The 21384-nt window shown below is 39.2% G+C and overlaps 1 protein-coding gene across 1 annotated transcript; it reads right to left on the minus strand.

Moving 5' to 3' along the window:
• Positions 1–495: 495 nt before the first annotated feature.
• On the minus strand, positions 496–1017 carry LOC121866095 (protein ZBED8-like). The gene has a single exon (XM_042365693.1). The coding sequence runs from the start codon at positions 1015–1017 to the stop codon at positions 496–498; it is 522 nt and encodes a 173-aa protein (XP_042221627.1).
• Between the last annotated feature and the right edge of the window lie 20367 nt (positions 1018–21384).

The raw sequence follows: 21384 nt of genomic DNA on the forward strand, positions 1-21384 counted from the left end.
CAAGCATGTTCCCCTTTGATAGCCATCGTACGTTTGTGTGACAAAGCAAGGTTTCATGTTCAGATTCCATATCCTTACACAGCAGTTTGAAGAGACGACTGTTTAAGGCTCCAGCTTTGATAAAGTTGACTACCTTGATAGCCACGTTCAGGACATCCCTCATTTCAGCAGGTAAAGTTCTGGATACTAAGGATTCACGATGAAGTATGCAGTGTGTACCTACAACAGACGGATTTTTTCTTTCACCTTTGTAATGAATCGAAACTGCAGACCAAGCATGGCTGGAGCTCCATCAGTGCACACCCCTACCAGCGAGTCCCACGAAAGTTGGTTTTCTTGAAAGAAGTTTGATACATCATGAAAAATAGCTGCTGCTGTTGTACAACTTTCCATGGGGTGACAGAACAGCATTTCCTCTTTTACACTGTTGCCTGACACGAAACGAGCATACATCAGTAGCTGAGAACACTGAGCGATGTCAGTCGTTTCGTCGCACTAGATGGCAAAAACAGGAGAATCTCTTACTTGGTCGAGAATTTGATCTTTGATGTGTTGAGACAATTCATCGATCCTTCCCTTGACTGTATCGTTTGATAGTGAAATTTGGGAAAGCTTGTTTGCACTATCTTTCCCCAGAACGAGATCTGCTGCACGGAGTATGCTTGGTTTTATGAGAAACTCTCCGATGTTATGGCTCTTCTTGCTCTTTGCAATCAACAAGGCGATCTCATAGGAAGCCTCAACAACCTTTGAAGTTTGTTGCCGAAATGCCCCACTGCCGTCCAACTTCACTTGCTTCAAGGAGTGTCTTTTTGTTTCAAGGAATGCCTTGGGCTTGTCAGCTAGAGCAGGATGTGTTGTCCTCAAGTGGCGTTCCAAGCGTGAGGGCCGCATTCCATCATTGCTCAGAGTCTTGTAACATATCACACACTGGGGGACCTCTGTGTCACCCTTTTGGAGAGACACAAATCCAAATCGAATATATTCGTCAAGATACTTCCGCTTCTTTGCACTCATTGCGAATAATTTGATGTGCTGTTGGCCAACACAAATCTGTGAACAAAACATAAGGCACGTGTAAGGTAAGATAAACATCACCACGTGTAAGGTAAAATAAACATCACCACGTGCTCATGAACACCAAAACATCATGATGATCGCAACCACATGATCAATAACAAACATATGATCGTAAAGTTCGTAAACACTACAAGTGACTACAATCATATATGATCATAAACACCACCATATCATTAACAAACATCACATGATCATAAACGCCACATGATTATTAACAAACATCAATGATCACAACATGATCAGAAGCACCACTACATGATCATAAACACCACCACATAATTATTAAGTAAATATTAACAAACACCACAACATTATAGTAAACACATCATGATCATAAACACATGATTATTAAGAAACAAATCAATATCATCATAAATACAACTTTATCATAACCACCTGTTACCACCACATGATTTTAAGCAGCACCAACTTCTGATAAAATACAAAAGGAATTCAAAACTTGCGAATAACAACAGAGCAACACATGCGTGTTCACAATTCACCAATAAACTTATGGCTGCTTACTATTTTTAGGTAAATATAACAACTGGGATAAAACAAACCTAAACAGCCTTAACTGAATAAATGTGAGAGAAAAGGAATTATTGCCACAGACATGCGCAGAAGACTGGGAGAGAACGGGGCTCACCAGTCACCAACGAGCAGTATACAGGTCCAGGACGAGTTAACCCCCCCCCCCCCCATGGGTTTCAAGGGATAGGGAGGGGGGTCAATAAGTATAGAAAATGGTAAGCCCTAAGTCAAAAAAGTAGCCTATAGAAAGCTAAAGTTATAAGATGATACTTTTGCATTTTTTCATAAACTTCTCAATATTAGCCCACGCTCTTGTTAAGAGAATAAAAATTATAATTAGAGAAATTCCTATTTTTTCCCTAGGGATTGCGCCCCCCTGGAAATTACTGACGCCCCCCAGGTTAAGAACCACTGTCCTAGAGGCTTGCTGTCTTCGCCATTTTGGGGCGACGTGAAGTGTGAGCATGGCACTAACTAGCCGATGATCAGTGTCGCAGTGTCGGCGTTCTCTTTCTCTGACAATGATGTAGTCAATGAGATACCAGTGTTTGTATCGTGGGTGTTGCCACGAACCCTTGAAGTTGTCGGCCTGCCTAAACAAGGTATTGGTGATAGTGAGGTTGTGTGCAGCACATTTGCTGAGTAGGAATAGGCTGTTGGGATTACACTTGCCTAGTTCATTTCTCCCTATGATTCCCCTGCCAAATGTCAGCACCTCTGCCAACTCTGGCATTGAAGTCACTAAGAAGCACAAATTTATCTTCTCTGTGGAAAGAGGTAAGCACTCTGTCAAGGTCAGTTTAAAATACCTCCTTGATTATATCCTCTGCATCCAGTGTTGGGGCATATGCAATAATGAAAAAGGCATGACATGAGTGATTCAGTGGGACTCTGAGCGTCATGAGGCATTCGTTGTTCCCAAAAGGCATTTCAATTAACCTGTGTAGGATGCTTTAGCCGATAGCAAAGCCATCTCCATAAATGCGGTTTCTTTCCCAGAAGGCTAACCCTTCCAGAAGAAGGTATAGCCAGATTCCCGTTCTGTGAGTCAGCTCTCGTCTGGGAGATGGGACTCACTAATGGCAGCTATGTCGATTTTCTAACTATTCAATTCTTTTGCCACAAGGGCGGTTCTTTTTTTTAGGATGTTCATTTGTGCCAGTATCTAGAAAGGTCCTGACATTCCACGCTGCGACCATAAGACGTTATATAGTATGTTTTTGTTTGGATTTGTGATTATGATTGTGTTTTCGACCGCATAAGGATGACCTTCCTGGGCGCGGTTGCCCAGTCAGGTTGGTTCTTTTGGGCCGGCTATGTTTAGGGCACCTTTTCTAGCCCCATCCCCATGTGGGGTGAGCAAAGTGGCTCCTCGAAAGGGCTACTCAGTCGCACAGACTGGACCGGATTGCACTTCTGCCTAGATTCTAGTGCATAAACGACCATCTTATCTATGCCGCCCATGTGCAGAGTTGTGACTAGAGACTCCCGGTAGTCATCTCTGCCTGTTCCGGTCGCCACTGATCCGTCGCCATAGGAAAATTTTTGGGGTATAGTGGTTTTGATGATGATGAGAGGTGTGATGAGCTGGACGATGGCTGCACTTGAGTTGATTTATGTGGTGAGGCAGGAGTGCAGGCTGCAACCACACATCTTGGCTCTCCCTTTTCCTAATTCAGTGGTGCAAACGACTGTGGAGAGGGAGAGTTACAATGGACTACCGATAGACCATTTTGGGGGGTTTCCTCCCTAGTAGCCTGTCCATCAAGTATTGCCTTCGTCCGCCGGTATGTTCGTTGGGTTCCCATGGTGATCACCTCTTCCGCTTATACTGCCGTTGGGGTCTTGTTGGACCTCTGAAAGCATGTCTGCCTGATGTGGGACTCCACCGCAGATTTTTCATTCGGGCTTTACTCCCTTAGCCTTATACCTACCAAGTTTACTCCACAAAGCAACGGGGCAGTGGTTGGTAGGTGCCAGGACTTGTCCACATGTCTGCAGGCCTTTGCGCCGTTCCTCCGGGGCCCACTCCTGCTCCGAGATCCCCTGCTGGTCTAGCGTAGGCCCACGAAGCACCCAGTTACCGTGTGTTGCCACGAGGAAGCACAGTGGGAGTCTTGATGGTAAAGGGGCTGTGTACTGGCAGGGAAGACTAATTGGAAATTGCTTCCCTGTTCGCCACGAGGGCTAGCCAGCGGCGGTAACTGAAAGCGAGAGGAACAAGCAGTGCTTGCACCTTAACACTAACATAATGCTGCCACACCAGACGCATTACACCACTGTGTTTGCTCACACACGCATACACATATACACAGAAATATCAACATTATATACTCAATCAATATAAAATTATCCAAGTAAATAACTATGTATAATAACACAAACAACAATGAAAAAATAACACACTCTACCTGACTATAACCATAATAACAATCAATGGTTATTTTTGTTATTAATCAAGGTTACAGTTCAGCTGTTTTAATGACCCAGGCTGGTGACCTCCTATTTTCCGGTTCACTTGGTATATCCGGCTACTTGATATATCTAATCATATTTTATATCTGGCAACTTGTTTAATCCGGTGAAAAGTTTATTTGGTTACACAGAATATCCGGTCATCTATTGTAATCGGCCAATTGTTATATCCGGTCACCTATTATAACTGGCCAATTGTTATAACCGGTCACCTATTATAACCGGCTACTTGTAACATCTGGTCACCTACTATATCTGGTCAGCAGTTATATCCGGCCACCTATTTTGTCCATTCACCTATGATATCCGGTCACCTATAATATACGAGCCAACGTTCTATCCGGCCACCTATGATACTGCTTCCCTTGTTATGGTCGCGTGTTCGTTTTATGTTTTTGTTCACATCTTGCACGAAAGGTGTTTAATGAAGTGGATCTTACAGGTGAAATAAAAAAAAAAAGTTATATTGTATCAACCTTTTGTTTGAGAAGGAAATGTTATTATTCCTGGAGAATTATTATTGTGAGTGAGATATTTATTGGCTTTTTTTTTCTTTCTTTCTTTTCATTACGTTTTTCTTTGTTTCTGGATATTTCTCCATTTCTCTATTTCTCCACAGTTCGCCTTTTTTTTGTTCTTTTTCTCTCTTTATTTCTCATTTTCTCTCTTTGTTTAGCATTTGGCTTATCCTCTTTTCTCTCTATTTCACTTTCTTTGTCATTATTTTATCTCCCCGTCTCTCTCTTTGTGTTTCCTTTTCTCTTTACTCATTTTTTTGGCATCGTGTATATTCTTTTTCTTATCCATTTAATTACTGTTTTATCTCTGTTTATTTTTGTCCCCTTTCATCTCTCTCTCTCTTTTATTGTGTCTGTTTTATTTACTCCTTTCTTTCTTTATCTCTCTATTTTTTCGTTTATTCTCTCATTACTTATCTCCTCTCACTCTTCATCTTTCTCTGTATATCTCTCATGTCCTCCTTCTGTATCTCTTCTCGCTTTTTCTCTTATGTCTCTCAATTCTCTCTATGTTTTCTTTATCCTATCTATCTTCCTCTTTCCCTTGTGTATCCATATCTCTCTTAGCTATTTATTTCTTCTCTCTTTTTCTCTCGTTATATCTTTCTTTGTCTCGGTCTCTTTTTCCTCTCTGTTTTCTTTTTCGTTTATCTCTTTCACTTTCTCTATGTCTATCCTTATCTCTCCTAGTTATTTATATATATTCTCTCTTTCTCTATCTCCTTTTTTCTCTAAATCTTCCTTTATCTCTCTTGTTTATCTCCTCTCTCTCTCTCTCTCTCTATGTCTCTATATCTATCAATCTCTCTTAAGTATATAAATTTTCTCACCTTGTTTCTCTATATATCTCCCTCTATCTTTCTTTCTCTCTCTTTATCTCTTTATCTTTCATCCATTACTTTCTACGAGCAGGGATTAGAATAATTGAGCTTCATTTTATTTAATTTTAGAGGATCATAGCCTCTGGGTCAAGTGTGTTATGTAACTATTATATTAATTTTTCGCTTTGGATAATCCGGTAATCTTTTTCTGACAATGTTATTATCCGTTTGATTTAGAAATGAACTATTATAATGACTTGTTACTTGGAGGTACAGTTACACCTTATTAATAGTAATAATAATAAAAGTAATTATTAATAACCTGGCATTAAAACTATAACAATTTATCTTTAAGAATAATGTCTTTGTCGTTTCTGAAATCTATATTAAAACACACTTGAAACTCACATAAACCACACTTAAAACACACTTAAATTCAGTTAAAACACACTTAAACCTCACTTAAAACATACATAAAACACACTAAAATACACATTTACACACATACACTTAAGATATTAGTTGTAACGCCTTCACATAATTCTTAACTCTCAGATTAAATATTGTATTAAAACTTTCACCAAGATTTATTTCCAAAGTTAAAAAATATAAAAGATAAAATAATAACAGCAACAACGAAAGAGAAAACTTAAATATGAATAATTATATAAACACAAACAAGAAAAGATAAAAGTATACAAAGAGACAAACAAAGGAAATTACGTACAGAGCGGAAAGCCCCAGAGTGTTTTATAAGACCAACAAAGGCAAAGGAAGGAAAATATAATATGCCACGAGGAATAATAATTTATGAACCAAAAAATATCAATTTTTTAAAGAAACAATAATAACGACAACAGCTGTAGTGATAATAACAACAGTAACAGCTGTACCGTGATAATAACAACAGTAACAGCTGTACCGTGATAATAACAACAGTAACAGCTGTACCGTGATAATAACAACAGTAACAGCTGAACATTACTACTAATAATATTTTCAGGTGTATAATAATAATAATAATAATAATAATAATAATAATAATAACAATACCGACAGCTGTAAAAACACAGTTGTCATCGTTTTCAGGAAAAAAACTTACGACTCGGATTCTAATAATACTTTACGACGTGAATAAAAGATTAAGAACAGAGTTAGCGTGCATTTAACCATTGATATATATACTGTATATATATTTCGTGTAGATCCACAATGGAAACGTGGACAAGATAAATCTTAATAAAACCACACAAGAATAGGGAAACACTGGAGCACCTTACCTTTCGTCTTTATTCAAGATATCTTCAGAGGCAACTGAATTTACAAGGACTGAGAGAGGCTTATATACAAAGGGTGGCCTTACATATCAGGTTAGGTCAATAACATGGGATCCACTAATCCGCACACCAACTCAAACGCACACGAAAAAGAGCTTATAAAAATTGGCGACGTAACAAGTCAGGTCAAGTCAGGTTGTCCATTTTTTATAAGCTCTTCTTTCGTGTGCGGTGGAGGTGGTGTGTGAATTAGTGGATCCCATGTTTTTGACCTGACCTGTTGTTATGCAATGGTCACCCCTCGTATATAAGCCTCTCTCTAGACTCTCAGTCCCTGTAAATTCAGTTGCCTCTGAAGATATCTTGAATAAAGACGAAAGGTAAGGTGCTCCAGTGTTTCACTATTTTTGTGTGGTTTTAGAATTGAAAAGAAAGGGTTCAGACACACAGTCTTTGTCTTCATTGGCCAGAGGTAAAGGATTTCCCTTACTGGTAAGGGTTAAGTGCACCTGCAAAAAAAGTAACAACCATAATATATTTCAGCTCTGTTAAAAACTGTCGTCGTGCGCCATTGGTTCACTTATAGGTGTGCGTCGACCTCGCACACACAGACGTTCGTCAGCATTCTCGGGACAATTTACAGAAGCATACTAAATTTCCTCTGTCTTAATACCGTGGCTGAGCATAGTGAAGACATAGAACGATAGATGTGTGTTTAATGAGAGGACTCCAACTTTCTAGTCCTTCAGATGACATACTTAAAAATCAGATTCGTTAGCTCTGCCTCCCCCTTTGGTAACATCACTTCCTTGGTACTAAATGAAAACTTGATATCTCAAATTTGTTACGTGACTGAACACTTTGCCTGAATCCTGGATTTTTGTGGATTGTTGTCTAGCCTTTTAACTATTATCGTCTTCAGTTGATTTATCGAAATCGCATTATTGTCGTCTTAAGACAACTGGCCCATTTGGCCAAAAAACATACTAAGAATGAGAAGTTGATGATTGATAGACACTCTCGAATGAGACACAAGGCTGGTGGATCCTCAACTCAACTTGTTTATCATCATCTTGGGGTGATTTGGAATAATTTATGCATCATCGCTCTCCTCTCCCCCCCTCGTCATGTCCTCAGTGACCCTTCATCCGCACCAATGACGCCACAGCCCGGCTCACTACGTAAGGGCTTACCACCCCCTTTGCATAATAAAAACCCACCTTTGCACCACCACAACCACGTCGTTTGTCTCCATAACCACCTCTTGCATCAAAACAACAACCACGACTCAGTAGTTGCCAGTTACCCTCCACCCTGCATTGTCCACTGTCAATTATATTGATAAAAATATAGGTTATTTATCCCTAGAGATTACAGCTCATTCCATCACCCAGAGGAATAAGCATCGAAGCAATAATAATCACGTTTAAATAATAATCACGTTTATGTCACGCCATACTAGAGTGACATTGCTCTCACCTCTACTCACCAGTGCTCTGCTGACATAACATATGTGCACGGACACCAGCAGTTGCAAGCCGACACAAGTTAAGACAGGCGAGGCCCACAGAGTACTGTATATCACACTCTGGGGCTTTATCTCTATACTAGCTAACCATTAAGTGCCAATTAGTCTGCCATCGACTAGTTGGCGTGCATATATTTATGTTCTTAATATAATGACAAAAAAAAGCCACAACGTGTTTTTAGCCGAGATTCAAACATTACTGTAAAACAATCAGGCAATCCCAGAAAATACATTAACATTAAAAGTTCTGTTCAATGACAGACAACCATCATGAATCCAGAGTTTTATATGTTCCTTATGGCTTTTAAATTTTATATCTTCACTTTCACACACAAAAAAAGCTTTCATATGTCATTTTTTGGTGTGTGTTTCTGGGGTACCTTAAATTCCCGATTGGCGCAGTCATTGGGTTAAGGGTTTGGATAACATTAGAACTTTTTGTAGTAAGTAAGTTTCTCAATCGGCGCACTTAAATGATAACAAATCCCTATGACCGAGGTGAACCGAGCGACTGTATCTCTGAGAGTCGACCGGTAAAAGCTGGCAGGGTTGGTCAGAGGTCGACTTGGTTTGGATTCTTGCCCCCAGGGATTTTTTCATCGCCCGAGGGCAGTTGAAACCGTATAAGACGCTTGTCCAATTATCGTTTGTGGTGGTTCATAATATTCACCCGGCACAGGAACAGAGATAACGGTGTAAATGGCTCCACATTCAATAAGATGATCGTCCTTAAGGGCTGGTCTCATTGGTATCTTTAAAAATTTCCTAAAACATGTTTAATATCGCTATAAACTACGTTACCTGCATAAAAGTATAAATATTTCAAATATAAATAATTTTATCTTTAATCTTACGTACAGTATATACTTTTATTATCATAATTATCACCTAGTACAAAACATAGATAATGTTATTGTATTGTGCACTATTGTCCACGTGGATGTTATAACACTTAGAATTTTAGAAACGGAAGCATTTCAGAGTTTGGAAAATGTTTGGGTTTTTTCTGCTATGAAATGATAATGAGCTAATGAATCCGCCGAAACATGCACTCGACTGAAATCCGTTGATTTTCACAGAAAAAAAAAGAAATACTGCAATTTTTAGCGAGCATCTGCTCAGGCCATACAAAACTGATTCTTTGTATTGGTACAGTTAAGCATAGTTAAAGACGCCAGTTTATAACAATAGTCAACATAACAGTCGAACAACAGTTAAAACTAACTAAATCCTATATGGCCAACGACATACTTGACCAAAGAAACTGTTCAAGGGACAGTCACATATACAATACAGTTAAAATATACATTTCTTCATTACTTCCTTCACTGCTGTCATTGTGAATTAATTGTTTTAGTATTCAACGGAACATCGACGATCTGCCTCAGCAGGAACAATGCTGTGTGCTACACTGCCTTGTGCAGTGATATACAACCAGTTATAGAGGCGACAATGGGGTAAGATGTTGTTCATTCACTTAGTATCCAAAGCATTTTCTGTAAGTGTTCGTCCATGGCCATTAGCAGGTGCTGGGTCTCGCAGAAAGACTTCCGTAGTACTGTTTCTTATTTGTCCACCGCTGCACATGAAAGGTTTACCCTCCGAGGTGGTGGTAGTGGTTGACACTAACAGATAGTGGTACAAAACAGCACATGTCGAGGTTCACTGATATTGACTGACTCCATTGATTAATACAGATAAAGAACAAGACCTTGACGTGTTGTACAAACATCGTCAGAGGGTTTAAATTGTTCTCCAAGCTGACCTAACCTTAAACACTTGTATTAAACCAGCTCATTCTTTCTATCTCTTATCTTCTCACTTTATCGCTATTTCATTCTCTCTATCTCTCTATTTTAAAGATATCTCACACATCTAGCGGTCGTATCCACTAACACAATGTCAGGATCTTTGGATATCCATAAATCTACATTTGATTGTTTATTCACGCTTGGTTGGTTGTGAGAGTTACCTGGTGTGTGTATATGCTGATGAGTGTGTGTGTGTGTGCTCTGTGTTACTGTGTTTGTTGGATGTTTGTTTGCTTGTATGTGTGTGTGTTTTGGAATGTGCATATTGGATTTTTCTTTCTTTCTTTGTGTAAGTGTGTGTGTGTGTTTGTGTGCGTGTTTTAGTGAATGTGTGTTTATGTGTGTGTGTGTGTTTATCTGTATGTGTGTGTGTGCGCGTGTTTTTATGAATGCATATGTGTATGTATTAAAATATATAAAACAAGGAACAGATGACAAATGGTAATAAAACACACACAAATAGGTTTTTTTTTCTTTTATTTCTAAGACTGACCATTACAACCACAACGAAAACATTAAACAAACACCAGAATACAAATTTATTGGTGAGCAAAAACAAACTTAAAAGTTAAAATTTACTCTGACTTTTAATGTTCATATTTTGTATTAATTTGTTTTGTAGTGAAGATGATATAATTGTTGTTTGTTGCTTCTCTTAATGTAATTTATACGTAATAAATATTCTCTGTCTTACTGTCATTCATTCTGTCTCTTTCTCTTACTATCTTTCATTCTGTCCATCTGCCTGTCTTTTCTGTTTGTTTTTCCTCCCTGTATTTCTTTCTCTCTCTATCATTCCCTCTGTTTAACTGTCCACATTACTATCTATCTTTCTGTCTGTCTTATCATTCTCCCTGTCTTTATCTAATCCTTCTGTATATCCATCATTATCTCTGTCTCTCTGTCATTCCTTCTCTCTCTCTTTCTGTATGTTTGTTTTTCTCTCATCTCTAATTTAAACATAGCTCATGCAAGCTCCACTCTGAATAATAATGTTGACTGTAGTATGAGACTTGTTATAATTACTGTATAATTACTGGCAAAGTTAAACAGTTATTTTACTGGTGGACGTGTATACTTAGAGAGAGAGAGAGAGAGAGAGAGAGAGAGAGAGAGAGAGAGGTGGACGATCCTGTTCAGAGCAGCTGTGAGAAAAAAAAACACTTAAATCCCAAGAGGAACCAAGAAAATGTCTGGTGGAGAATTTATCTCTGTCTCCGACTATCTCTCTTTGTGCCTGTCTGTCTGTCTCTCTCTCTCTCTGATTTTATCTATTTCTGTCACTCTCTTTCTTTCTCTCTTTCTGTGTCTATCTTTCTTTGTGTCTCTATATCTATTTCTGCCTGTCTCCCGGTATAGTATACAGTATGTGTTTGTCTCTCTTTTTTTGTATGAATCTGCATTTTCGTCGATCTGCTCTCTCTCTCTCTCTCTCTCTCTCTCTCTCTCTCTCTCTCTCTCTCTCTCTCTCTCTCTCTCCGTATGTATCTGTCTATGGTAAGAATGTAATTAGTTAAATATTTTACATGACCTTAATTACTGGAACACAATGAATGCAGTTATCATATCGACGCATGCAGTAAATTTAAACGTTATTACACAATTATTGTTATGGTGAATGTCTAGATTTAGTATCGCATTCCAACGTTTGATAAAAAAAAAATATGCTCACGTGAAGGTGGATCTATGGTCGTTTCTGTACCTGACTTCTGAATGTTGTGACGTAACCTGTCAACACAAAATCCCCAACAAGTCAACGACAACTGAGGTACGATAAAATGTTGTATCTCAAAATAATCGTAAAGGTAATTTACTACAGATGAATCATTTTAGTTGCTTATAATGGACGTGGGGTCACAGTTATAGAGACACAGTATATGTTACTGAGGCTTCTGGTGAGGGAGGATTACTGTGTTGACGTTCGTGTCCAGATATTGACGTTTTTGTGAGGAGGCTTGTGAGTGTGTGTGTGTGTGTGTGTGTGTGAGCCTGTGCGTGTCTCTTTGGCTCTGTGGCGTGTCTGTGTGATCTGCACGTGTCTGTATAGCCCCGAAACGTCTCTATCCATAAACATCTATAGTCAATCTACACATTTCTATAAATCCATTAACCAAAAATATCACCAAAGTTAACATTACGTATACGAGGAATTCAGAAAGCAGAATAAGTCTATTTATGGACATAGTATGAGTATATAGCTTCAGGGGCCTCCTCACATTACACCCACACAACACGCCCACACTGTATACCTACACAGTACACCCACACATTACATTTGCACAGCACACCCACCGTACACCCACACAGTACGCCCACACAGCACTGTAATGAGGGGGATTATATAAATATATATGTATAGAGACGTCACTAGTGGAGTTCCCCAAGGCTCAGTACTTGGACCATTATTATTTATTATATACATAACGACATAGATATCGGCGTAGACAGCAACATAAGTAAATTTGCTGATGACACTAAAATAGGACGTGTAATTAAATCTGACCATGACTCCGCAAAACTACAGGAAGATCTAAGCAAATTTTTCGAATGGTCTGAAAAATGGCAGATGAGATTCAATGTGAACAAATGTAAAGTACTCAGTATAGGTGATGTAAACAGGGAAACCACATACCAGTTGAACAACGATGCTATTGAGAAATCCGACTGCGAGAGAGATTTAGGAGTAATGATAAGTAGGAATCTTAAGCCAAGTAAACAATGTGTATTTGCTCGAAACAAGGCTAATAAAATACTTGGGTTCATACAAAGGAGTGTTAGTCACAAGACTAGCGAGGTCATCTTAAAACTATATCTTGCGCTTAAGAGACTCACTTGGATTACGCAGTTCAATTCTGGTCACCGTATTACAGAATAGATATAATATCCTTGGAAAGAATTCAGAGGAGAATGACAAGACTAATCCCGGGCATTAGGAACCTTGAGTACAGGGACAGGTTAAAGCATCTTAATTTGCACTCCCTCGAGAGACGTAGAGTGAGGGCCGACATGATAGAGGTGTATAAAGGGAGGTCAGGGCTGAACAAAGGTGACATTACAAAGGTACTCAAACTACCCAACCAGGAGCGAACTCGTATCAATAGTTTTAAATTAGACAAATTTAGATTTAGGCGCGAAATAGGTAAACATTGGTTTGGAAATAGAGTAGTGGACGAGTGGAACAAGTTACCAAATATCATCATTAACTCGAATACGCTGGATAGCTTCAAACGTAGGTTGGATGGATATATGAGTAATAGGGGTTGGGTGTAAATGGGACTGCCCAGTATGGGCCAATAGGCCCGCTGCAGTTTCCTCCATTCTTATATTCTTATGTTGTTGGTATTATATTCTTAGGGGAAATCTTTTAAGCGCCCACTCCAAGTACCGCTATTTATTATTCATCCAATGCCACACACATTAGTAGATCAATATATCGAAGTTACTAGACACTGACTCTAGGACACAAACATGAAATGGATACACTTCCCACCGTAAGTAACTCACCCCTGGATCGCTCTGACAAAGACTCACGTATGACCTGAAGGAGGCCCTGCGGTGCTGGGGAGGGGAAGTCTCCCTCGGAGGAGAAGCTGCCTGCTCCTTCCCTGTTACAATGATGATCCGAATCCTATTCCTAATGTTACAAATCTGGGTGTGTCTGATCAGGTGACAGTTGTACTCGCTGGAGGGTCGCTTCTTGAGGAACACGGTCATGTCGCCTGGTTAAGCTAATCGTGTGGCGGTGAGAACTGTGGGTCAATGAGATCGAAACCTCTCCTTGGGTCAGGTCTGGACAGCTTGTCCAGGTGTAGTTCTTGAGTAACACGGTCATAACGCCGAGTTAACTCAGGTACCTTGTCCGTGACCTCTCCTGGGTCAGGTCTTACTGTCACTGTAGGGTGTGTCAACCTATGTGGGTGTACCCCTGCTCATCTACTTACTGTTATATGTGTTGTATTTCTCTGGGCTGTAAGCTGTGGTCTGATAAACAATCATTACAGCACGCCCACACAGCACACCCATTCTGTACACCCACACAGCACACCCATTCTGTACACCCACACAGCACACCCATTCTGTACACCCACACAGCACACCCATTCTGTACACCCACACAGCACGCCCATTCTGTACACCCACACAGCACACCCACACAGCACACCCACACAGTACACCCACACAGCAGCACCCACACAGTACACCCACACAGCACACTCACACAGCAGCACCCACACAGCACACCCACACAATACACCCACACAGTACACCTACACAGCACACCCACACAGTACACCCACACAGCACACCCACACAGTACACCCACACAGCACACCCACACAGTACACCCACACAGTACACCCACACAGCAATATCAATTCACTGGAGTCGGTGCAGCGAAGAATGACGAAAATGATTCCGGGACTTGGAAACCTTCCATATCAAGATAGGTTAAAGAAACTAAGCTTGCATTCCCTAGAAAGACGAAGAGTGCGGGGAGATATGATAGAAGTATTTAAGTGGGTGAAAGGAATCAATAAAGGGGATATAGATAAAGTTCTTATAATATCCGAGCAGGACAGGAACTCGTAGCAACGGATTTAAATTGGATAAGTTTAGGTTTAGGAGGGAGATAGGAAGGAACTGGTTCACAAATAGGGTGGTGGACGAGTGGAACAAGCTTAGCAACTTTGTAGTAAGTGCTGGAACGCTGGAAAGTTTTAAAAGGAGGCTAGATAGATTCATGGATGATAGAGAGTGGTAGTAACTCTCTACAGGAGCTGCCATGCACAGGCCAGCCGGCCTATTGCAGTCTCCTTATTTTCTTATGTTCTTACGTTCCTCCAAAGCTAGACCGAGGATGTTACTATGTTTATAACCTCTATCAAACTTAATGTCTACACAAAGTACTGTCACTAAACATCTTCCTTCTAGACAGACATTATACTGTGGTACTGGAGGTCTAATAACGATGGCAATAACTCTGCCCCAGGAAATGCGATTCAGAAGCTACTGTCATCATAATACAGAGCGGGATTTGGGATGACAGCAGAATGACAGCCATAAAGCATCCATTCCCCCAGGACCCCTCCCCCCCTCTGTTTGGGAGAGTTAGTGTATTAAAATATTGTCTGTACGCTTCTTCCCTCGGTGTGTGTGTGTGTGTGTGTAATTCTACCACACAACTTCGCCTTTCCTCTATATCATTGGAACATTATTGTGTAATGAAAAGAATGTCCATATACTGTCAGTGCCTCGTGAGTTTAGTTAATGAAGTATATACATTGTTCTAACCTTGTGTAAACTAACCCTCCTCTTTCCTTCCCTCTTATGTCGCCCTCATTCTCTCCCCCCCCTCCTCCTCTCTCTCCTCACCGTCTCGGCCACCTCACGACCCCTTTGTGGTCAGACCGTGTGGTTACAATCAGCCTCGCTCAATCCTCCACTACCCCCCCCTCTCTCTCTCTCTCTCTCTCTCTCTCTCTCTCTCTCTCTCTCAATGCTCCACCAATACGCACTGAAGTGTGTGATGTCATAACTCGAAAAATACGTTGAAAAAGTAAAGTGATTTAAAGAAAAAAAATAAGTTATAGACAAATAGATAACATTACTATAATGTTAATGAAGTAAAAATAATAATATTATAACTTGATAAAAAAACTCAACAGTCACCTAATAACTTATAGAGAGCGTGTGTGATGTGGAGCAATGGGACGAACAAAAACACAAACAGAATTTAACAACGACAGAAATATAATAATAAGATAAATGAGTGTAATAACAAATAAACGAGAAAACCTGACAAATATTACAGTGGTGGCAGTGTTTTATGTGACATGATAAATAAAATATATTCAAATCCCTGTGTATGTTTTCTCTTGTGATCTTTCCATATGTGTGTTTTCTTTCTTTCTTTCTTTCTTTCTTTCTTTCTTTCTTTCTTTCTTTCTTTCTTTCTTTCTTTCTTTCTTTCTTTCTTTCTTTCTTTCTTTCTTTCTTTCTTTCTTTCTTTCTTTCTTTCTTTCTTTCTTTCTTTCTTTCTTTCTTTCTTTCTTTCTTTCTTTCTTTCTTTCTTTCTTTCTTTTCTTTCTTTCCTGCTGCTGCTTTCTTTTTTCTTTTTCTTTCTTTTTTCCTTTCTTTCCTGTACCTTTCTTTCTTTCTTTCTTTCTTTTCTTTTCTTTCTTTCTTTCTTTGTTTTCTTTTCTTTCTTTCTTTTTTCTTTCTTTCCTTTCTTTCCTTTCTTTCTTTCCTTTCTTTCTTTCTTTCTTTCTTTCTTTCTTTCTTTCTGTCTGTCTGTCTGTCTGTCTGTCTTTCTTTCTGTCTTTCTTTTTCTTTCTTTCTTTCTTTCTATCTTTCTTTCTTTCCTTTCTTTCTTTCTGTCTTTCTTTCTTTCTTTCTTTCTTTCTGTCTTTCTTTCTTTCTTTCCTTTCTTTCTTTCTTTCTTTCTTTCCTTCCTTCCTTCCTTCTTTCTTTCTGTCTTTCTTTCTTTCTTTCTTTCTTTCTTTCTTTCTTTCTTTCTTTCTTTCTTTCTTTCTTTCTTTCTTTCTTTCTTTCTTTCTTTCCTTTCTTTCTTTGCTTTTTCTGCTACTTTCTTTCTTTTCTTCCTTTCTTTCCAACCTTTCTTTCTTTCTTTTATACTTTCTTTTCCTTTTCTTCTTTCTTTCTTTTCCACCATAACTTTCTTTCTTTCTTTCTTTTCTTTCTTTTCTTTCTTTTTCCTTTTCTTTTCTTTTCTTTCTTTTCTTTCTTTCTTTTTCTTTCTTTTCTTTCTTTCTTTCTTTCTTTTCTTTCTTTCTTTCTTTTCTTATGTTATTAGGGATCTTCAGGTTCTAGATTCATCTCTTTATCAAATTGTAGCCATTATGGTGATTTATCGGCACATATATATTTCTTTCAGGGGTTAGGGTGACTAGTGTGTGTGTGTGTGTGTGTGTGTGTGTGTGTGTGTGTATGTGCGTGTGCGTGTGTGTGTGTAACAAAACCTAAACAAACTCTGACGTCACAATAGAAGGTGAGGCTGCTTCTGCTCCTTTTTATTCCTCTTCTTTTCTCCTCCTTCATAATCTTCCTTCTACTTCTTCTTCTTCTCTTTTCACTTCCTTTCCTCCTGCTTTTTTTTCCCTCCTCCTTTCTCCTGTTTCGCAATCATCCTTATACTTTTTCCTCCTTATACTTCCTCTCCTCCTTCATTTAATTCCTCCTTCTCTCTCCTCTTTCATAATTTTCCTTCTACTTCTTCTTTCCCTTTCTCCTTCCTCTCCTCCTTTTTTGTTCTTCCTCCTTTCTCCTCTTACTTTTGTCTTTATTCTCCTTCCATTCTTCTTCTTTCTCTTCTTCTTCTTGGTCTTTCCACTCTCCATACTTCTCCTCCTCTTTCATCTACTTCCCATCATTACCTTCCTCCACCTCTCCTTCTCCACCACCCACATTCTTCCTTCACCCATCCCCCTCTTCCTCCTGACCCTCCCTGTCCTTGCCATCCTCCTCCTCCTCCTCCTCCTCTCCCCTCCTCTCTCCCCTCCTCCTCCTCCTCCTTCTCCCTCCTCCTCCTCCCCCCCATTTTGCCAGTGATATCAGCCAAAGTTTTTATTTACATACATATTGTACTGTTGTTTGATAACATACTGGAAATGAATGAAGTTTTAGAGACAAAAGTAACTTGGGAAATGTAGAGAGAAAAGGAACAAGAGAAGAGACAGACAGAAATACAGAGGGACAAACAGACAGACAAATAGTAACAGCCAGACAGACAGACAGACAGACAGACAAGCAGACAGACAGACAGACAGATCTCTGACTCGCCTTCCTTCATGGACAAAAGATTGGAAAACGGTAAAAAGTGTTCGGTATTATCCTGCCATGTTTCACTACCTAACTCTACCGCGATAAGAGGAGATAGAGAAGGAGTAGATCAGGACGAAGAGGAAGGAGAAAAAAAAAGAAGGAAGAGGTAGAGGAAAAGAAGGAAGAGAAGACGAAGGAATGAAGAAGGAAAGAGAAAGGAAAGGGATGATGATGATGATGATGATGCTAAGGAAGAAGGAGAGGAAGAGGAGGAGGAGAAGGAAGACGGCAATCTTGTAATCAAAGGTTTTATGGACCACTTACACCTCTTCCTCTCTTTTCATCTAGAGTTCATCCTCCTCCTCCTCTTTATCTTGCTCTTACTCATCCTTTAGCTCCTTCTCTCCTCCTCCTTTTCTTCCCCCTTCTTCTCTTGCTCCTCCTCCATCACATCCCTTCCTCCTCCTCCCTATTCCTCCTTCATCCCTTCCTCTTCCTCCTCCTTAAAACATCCCCTTCACCACCTCCTCTTGTTCCTCCTCCTCTTTTAAAACATTTACAAGGGTCATAATAAACTCGAGGTAAATTTACTTTGAATTAGCGGGTGTTGATAAGCTCTCTCTCTCTCTCTCTCTCTCTCTCTCTCTCTCTCATGTATGTATGTGTGTATGTACAGGTGCAGGTACAGGCACAGGTGCAGGTAGAGACGATCAAACAGTATGAGCGGACGTAATACACAAATCCTGTCATATCTCTGTCGCAAGTTCGTGGTACAGTGGCCTCATTCTCGCTTGGCTTTTGAGGTGGTGAGGGTTTGTATCCTATCGGTGGAAGGGGGTGGTGTTTGTGTACCTTACTCTCCACATTATATCAAAGGACACACATGCAGATAAACATACAGTATACACAAGTAGACTCACGCAGATTCCACTCACTAAATGCACACACACACACACACACACACACACACACACACACACACTCTTGCCCACAATGTCAACTTATTGCGAGAAACATCTTCATCAATACAATAACATCTTACAGTAGAGTGATTAAGGTCGACGACCCACAGTAACACTACAGAGATTCTACCTTACGTAACTTACTAAGTTGTAATGGTTGTTATCAGCCTTGAGAGATAAAAACTAATACCCCGGTAACAAGGGAAGCTATTAACCTCTAATTACCGGATTTATAAACTGCCCCGGACTCTAATTGGCTGATTAGCGAAAAGACCCAAACAATAGTTAAGGATAAATTGTATATTTTTTATTGGTGTGTTTGATGATAGTGAACTTGAAGGCGGACAGTAGGTGTGTGTGTGTGTGTGTGTGTGTGTGTGTGTGTGTGTGTGTGTGTGTGTGTGTGTTTTTTTTTCTTTACGGGAATTAGCCCACCCGGGTACAGGTCACTGGCCCACATCGGGGCCCGGGGGGCGAAAATGTAATAATAATAATATTATTAATAATAGTAATAATAATAATAATAATAATAATAATAATAATACATAGTAAATAAAATTTATAATGAAAAATAAGAAATAAAAAATTAATTAATAAAATAATGATAATAATAATAATAATAACAACACTGTGATAATAATAATGAAGTACCATAAAGAAATACAAAAATGAAAAAAAAATTATCAAAAGTGAGAAACAATATACTGTTTGTATGTTGTGTTGCCAATAGTAAGAGAAACAATTGAGACCCTACAATTGTGTGTAAATGAGGCAGAAACTCAGATCAGCAACCTGGGACTTGGTAACAATTTTCATGATGCCATATGGCAGCAGGGTCTACCATTAGACAACACATTATGCTTCCAATATCTTCCCAGGCGGTAGTACCTCCCTGTTTGATGTGTGTGTGTGTGTGTGTGTGTGTGTGTGTGTGTGTGTGTGTGTGTGTGTGTGTGTGTGTTTACTTATCCTCCTCCTCACTACAGTTTACACTCGGTGAATTTCATCACCTTAATATGTTCAGCCTCAGGAACCTTCACGGTACTACAGTTAATTTTTATCTTTATATCAGCAGCTTGTGGTCCATCTTACATACTCGAAAGTTTGGCTCTTACGATAATTATTAATTTCATGACACGAGATGATGAGAGAGCCGTAGGTTCTTAAGGGTAACCTAACCTAACTTAACATAATAGAGACTTTATTGTAATCATTATGTTCTCTCTTATTTATGGAGAACAAACATACGTAACACACACACACACACACACACTGGAGAATAAATTTAAGAGACGTCACCAGGATCTCGTCTACCTGAAGTGTGAATTAATTACCTCCAAGACCCCTGCATCCTACCTGTGTGTACCTGCGGGTGTCGCCGTAGTCCTTAATTAACCAAGTGTCACAAAATTTTCACCGAGAAAAAGTTTCTGTAGAACTGTTATTTTTGTTCTCAGATACAAGGAATTTTATTTTTTATTTTTGTAGAGGTGAAAGAACTAATCCTCTCTCTCTCTCTCTCTCTCTCTCTCTCTCTCTCTCTCTCTCTCTCTCTCTCTCTCTCTCTCTCTCTCTCTCTGAATATCAGTCCGAGTTTGCTGGTAATAAATGTGAGAGAAAAGGAGGGGGAGAGATGGAAAGAGAGAGAGAGAAAAAGCGAAAGAGCGAGAGAGAGAGAGAGAGAGAGAGAGAGAGAGAGAGAGAGTCATTAGAAAACAATAGTGTAGAAACTATGCATTTCCTGATACATAAATATTAATGTTTTATATATACTTATAAATGCATTTTTTCTTAGTATACATTTAGTTTTTAAGACGTTCCATGTATACGATTAAAATCCCATAGAAATTTATACACATAATATACTGTATACATATTATTATACATATATGTAATTTCTAAAAGCTTTTCCACCCCAGCACGTTTTCAGCATCACTGAGAAACGTTTACGACTGTGGGGTCCTGTAGTAAAAAACGTCTTATCAGCTGTTTCAGGCCAACGTTTTCAGCTCAAATGTTTACGTCCGCGAACGAAATGTTTTGGTTATACTTGGCCTTAAAGGGGAGATGTCTGAGTCGTTCAAAATTCATTCGTCTTTTTTTTTCATAAATTTCTGAAGGGATAATTTAAAATTTTACTTTTATTGGTATAGATAAGAATTTTTATTTGTGGCTATACACAGAAATATATAACCAAATACACATTCATAAAAAATGCAAATATGTAGACACACACACCCATGAATTCATAAACACACACACACACACACACACACACACACACACACACACCTAACTCCGTCCGACCCAAGAAGACTCACATAAAAACACACAGGATATGTTTGGCATGAAGGTTTACTACACTCACGGTTCTCAGCGAATATTACCAGAGAGATGAAAAAAAAAATGAAAAAAGAAAGATACAGTTAAACGAAAAACAGACTGATACACAAATATTGAGATAGATAAATAAATATAATGAATTAGATAAGAGAGAGAAAGAGAGAGAAAGAGAGAGAGAGAAGCCGTGTATTCCTGGGTTCATCATTCATCGTCTTTGTGTCGTAGTAAAAAAAAAGCAAACTAGGTTGTTGTG

The sequence above is a fragment of the Homarus americanus genome, unplaced genomic scaffold, assembly GCF_018991925.1.
Source record: "Homarus americanus isolate GMGI-L3 unplaced genomic scaffold, GMGI_Hamer_2.0 scaffold32583, whole genome shotgun sequence".
Classification (NCBI taxonomy): domain Eukaryota; kingdom Metazoa; phylum Arthropoda; class Malacostraca; order Decapoda; family Nephropidae; genus Homarus; species Homarus americanus.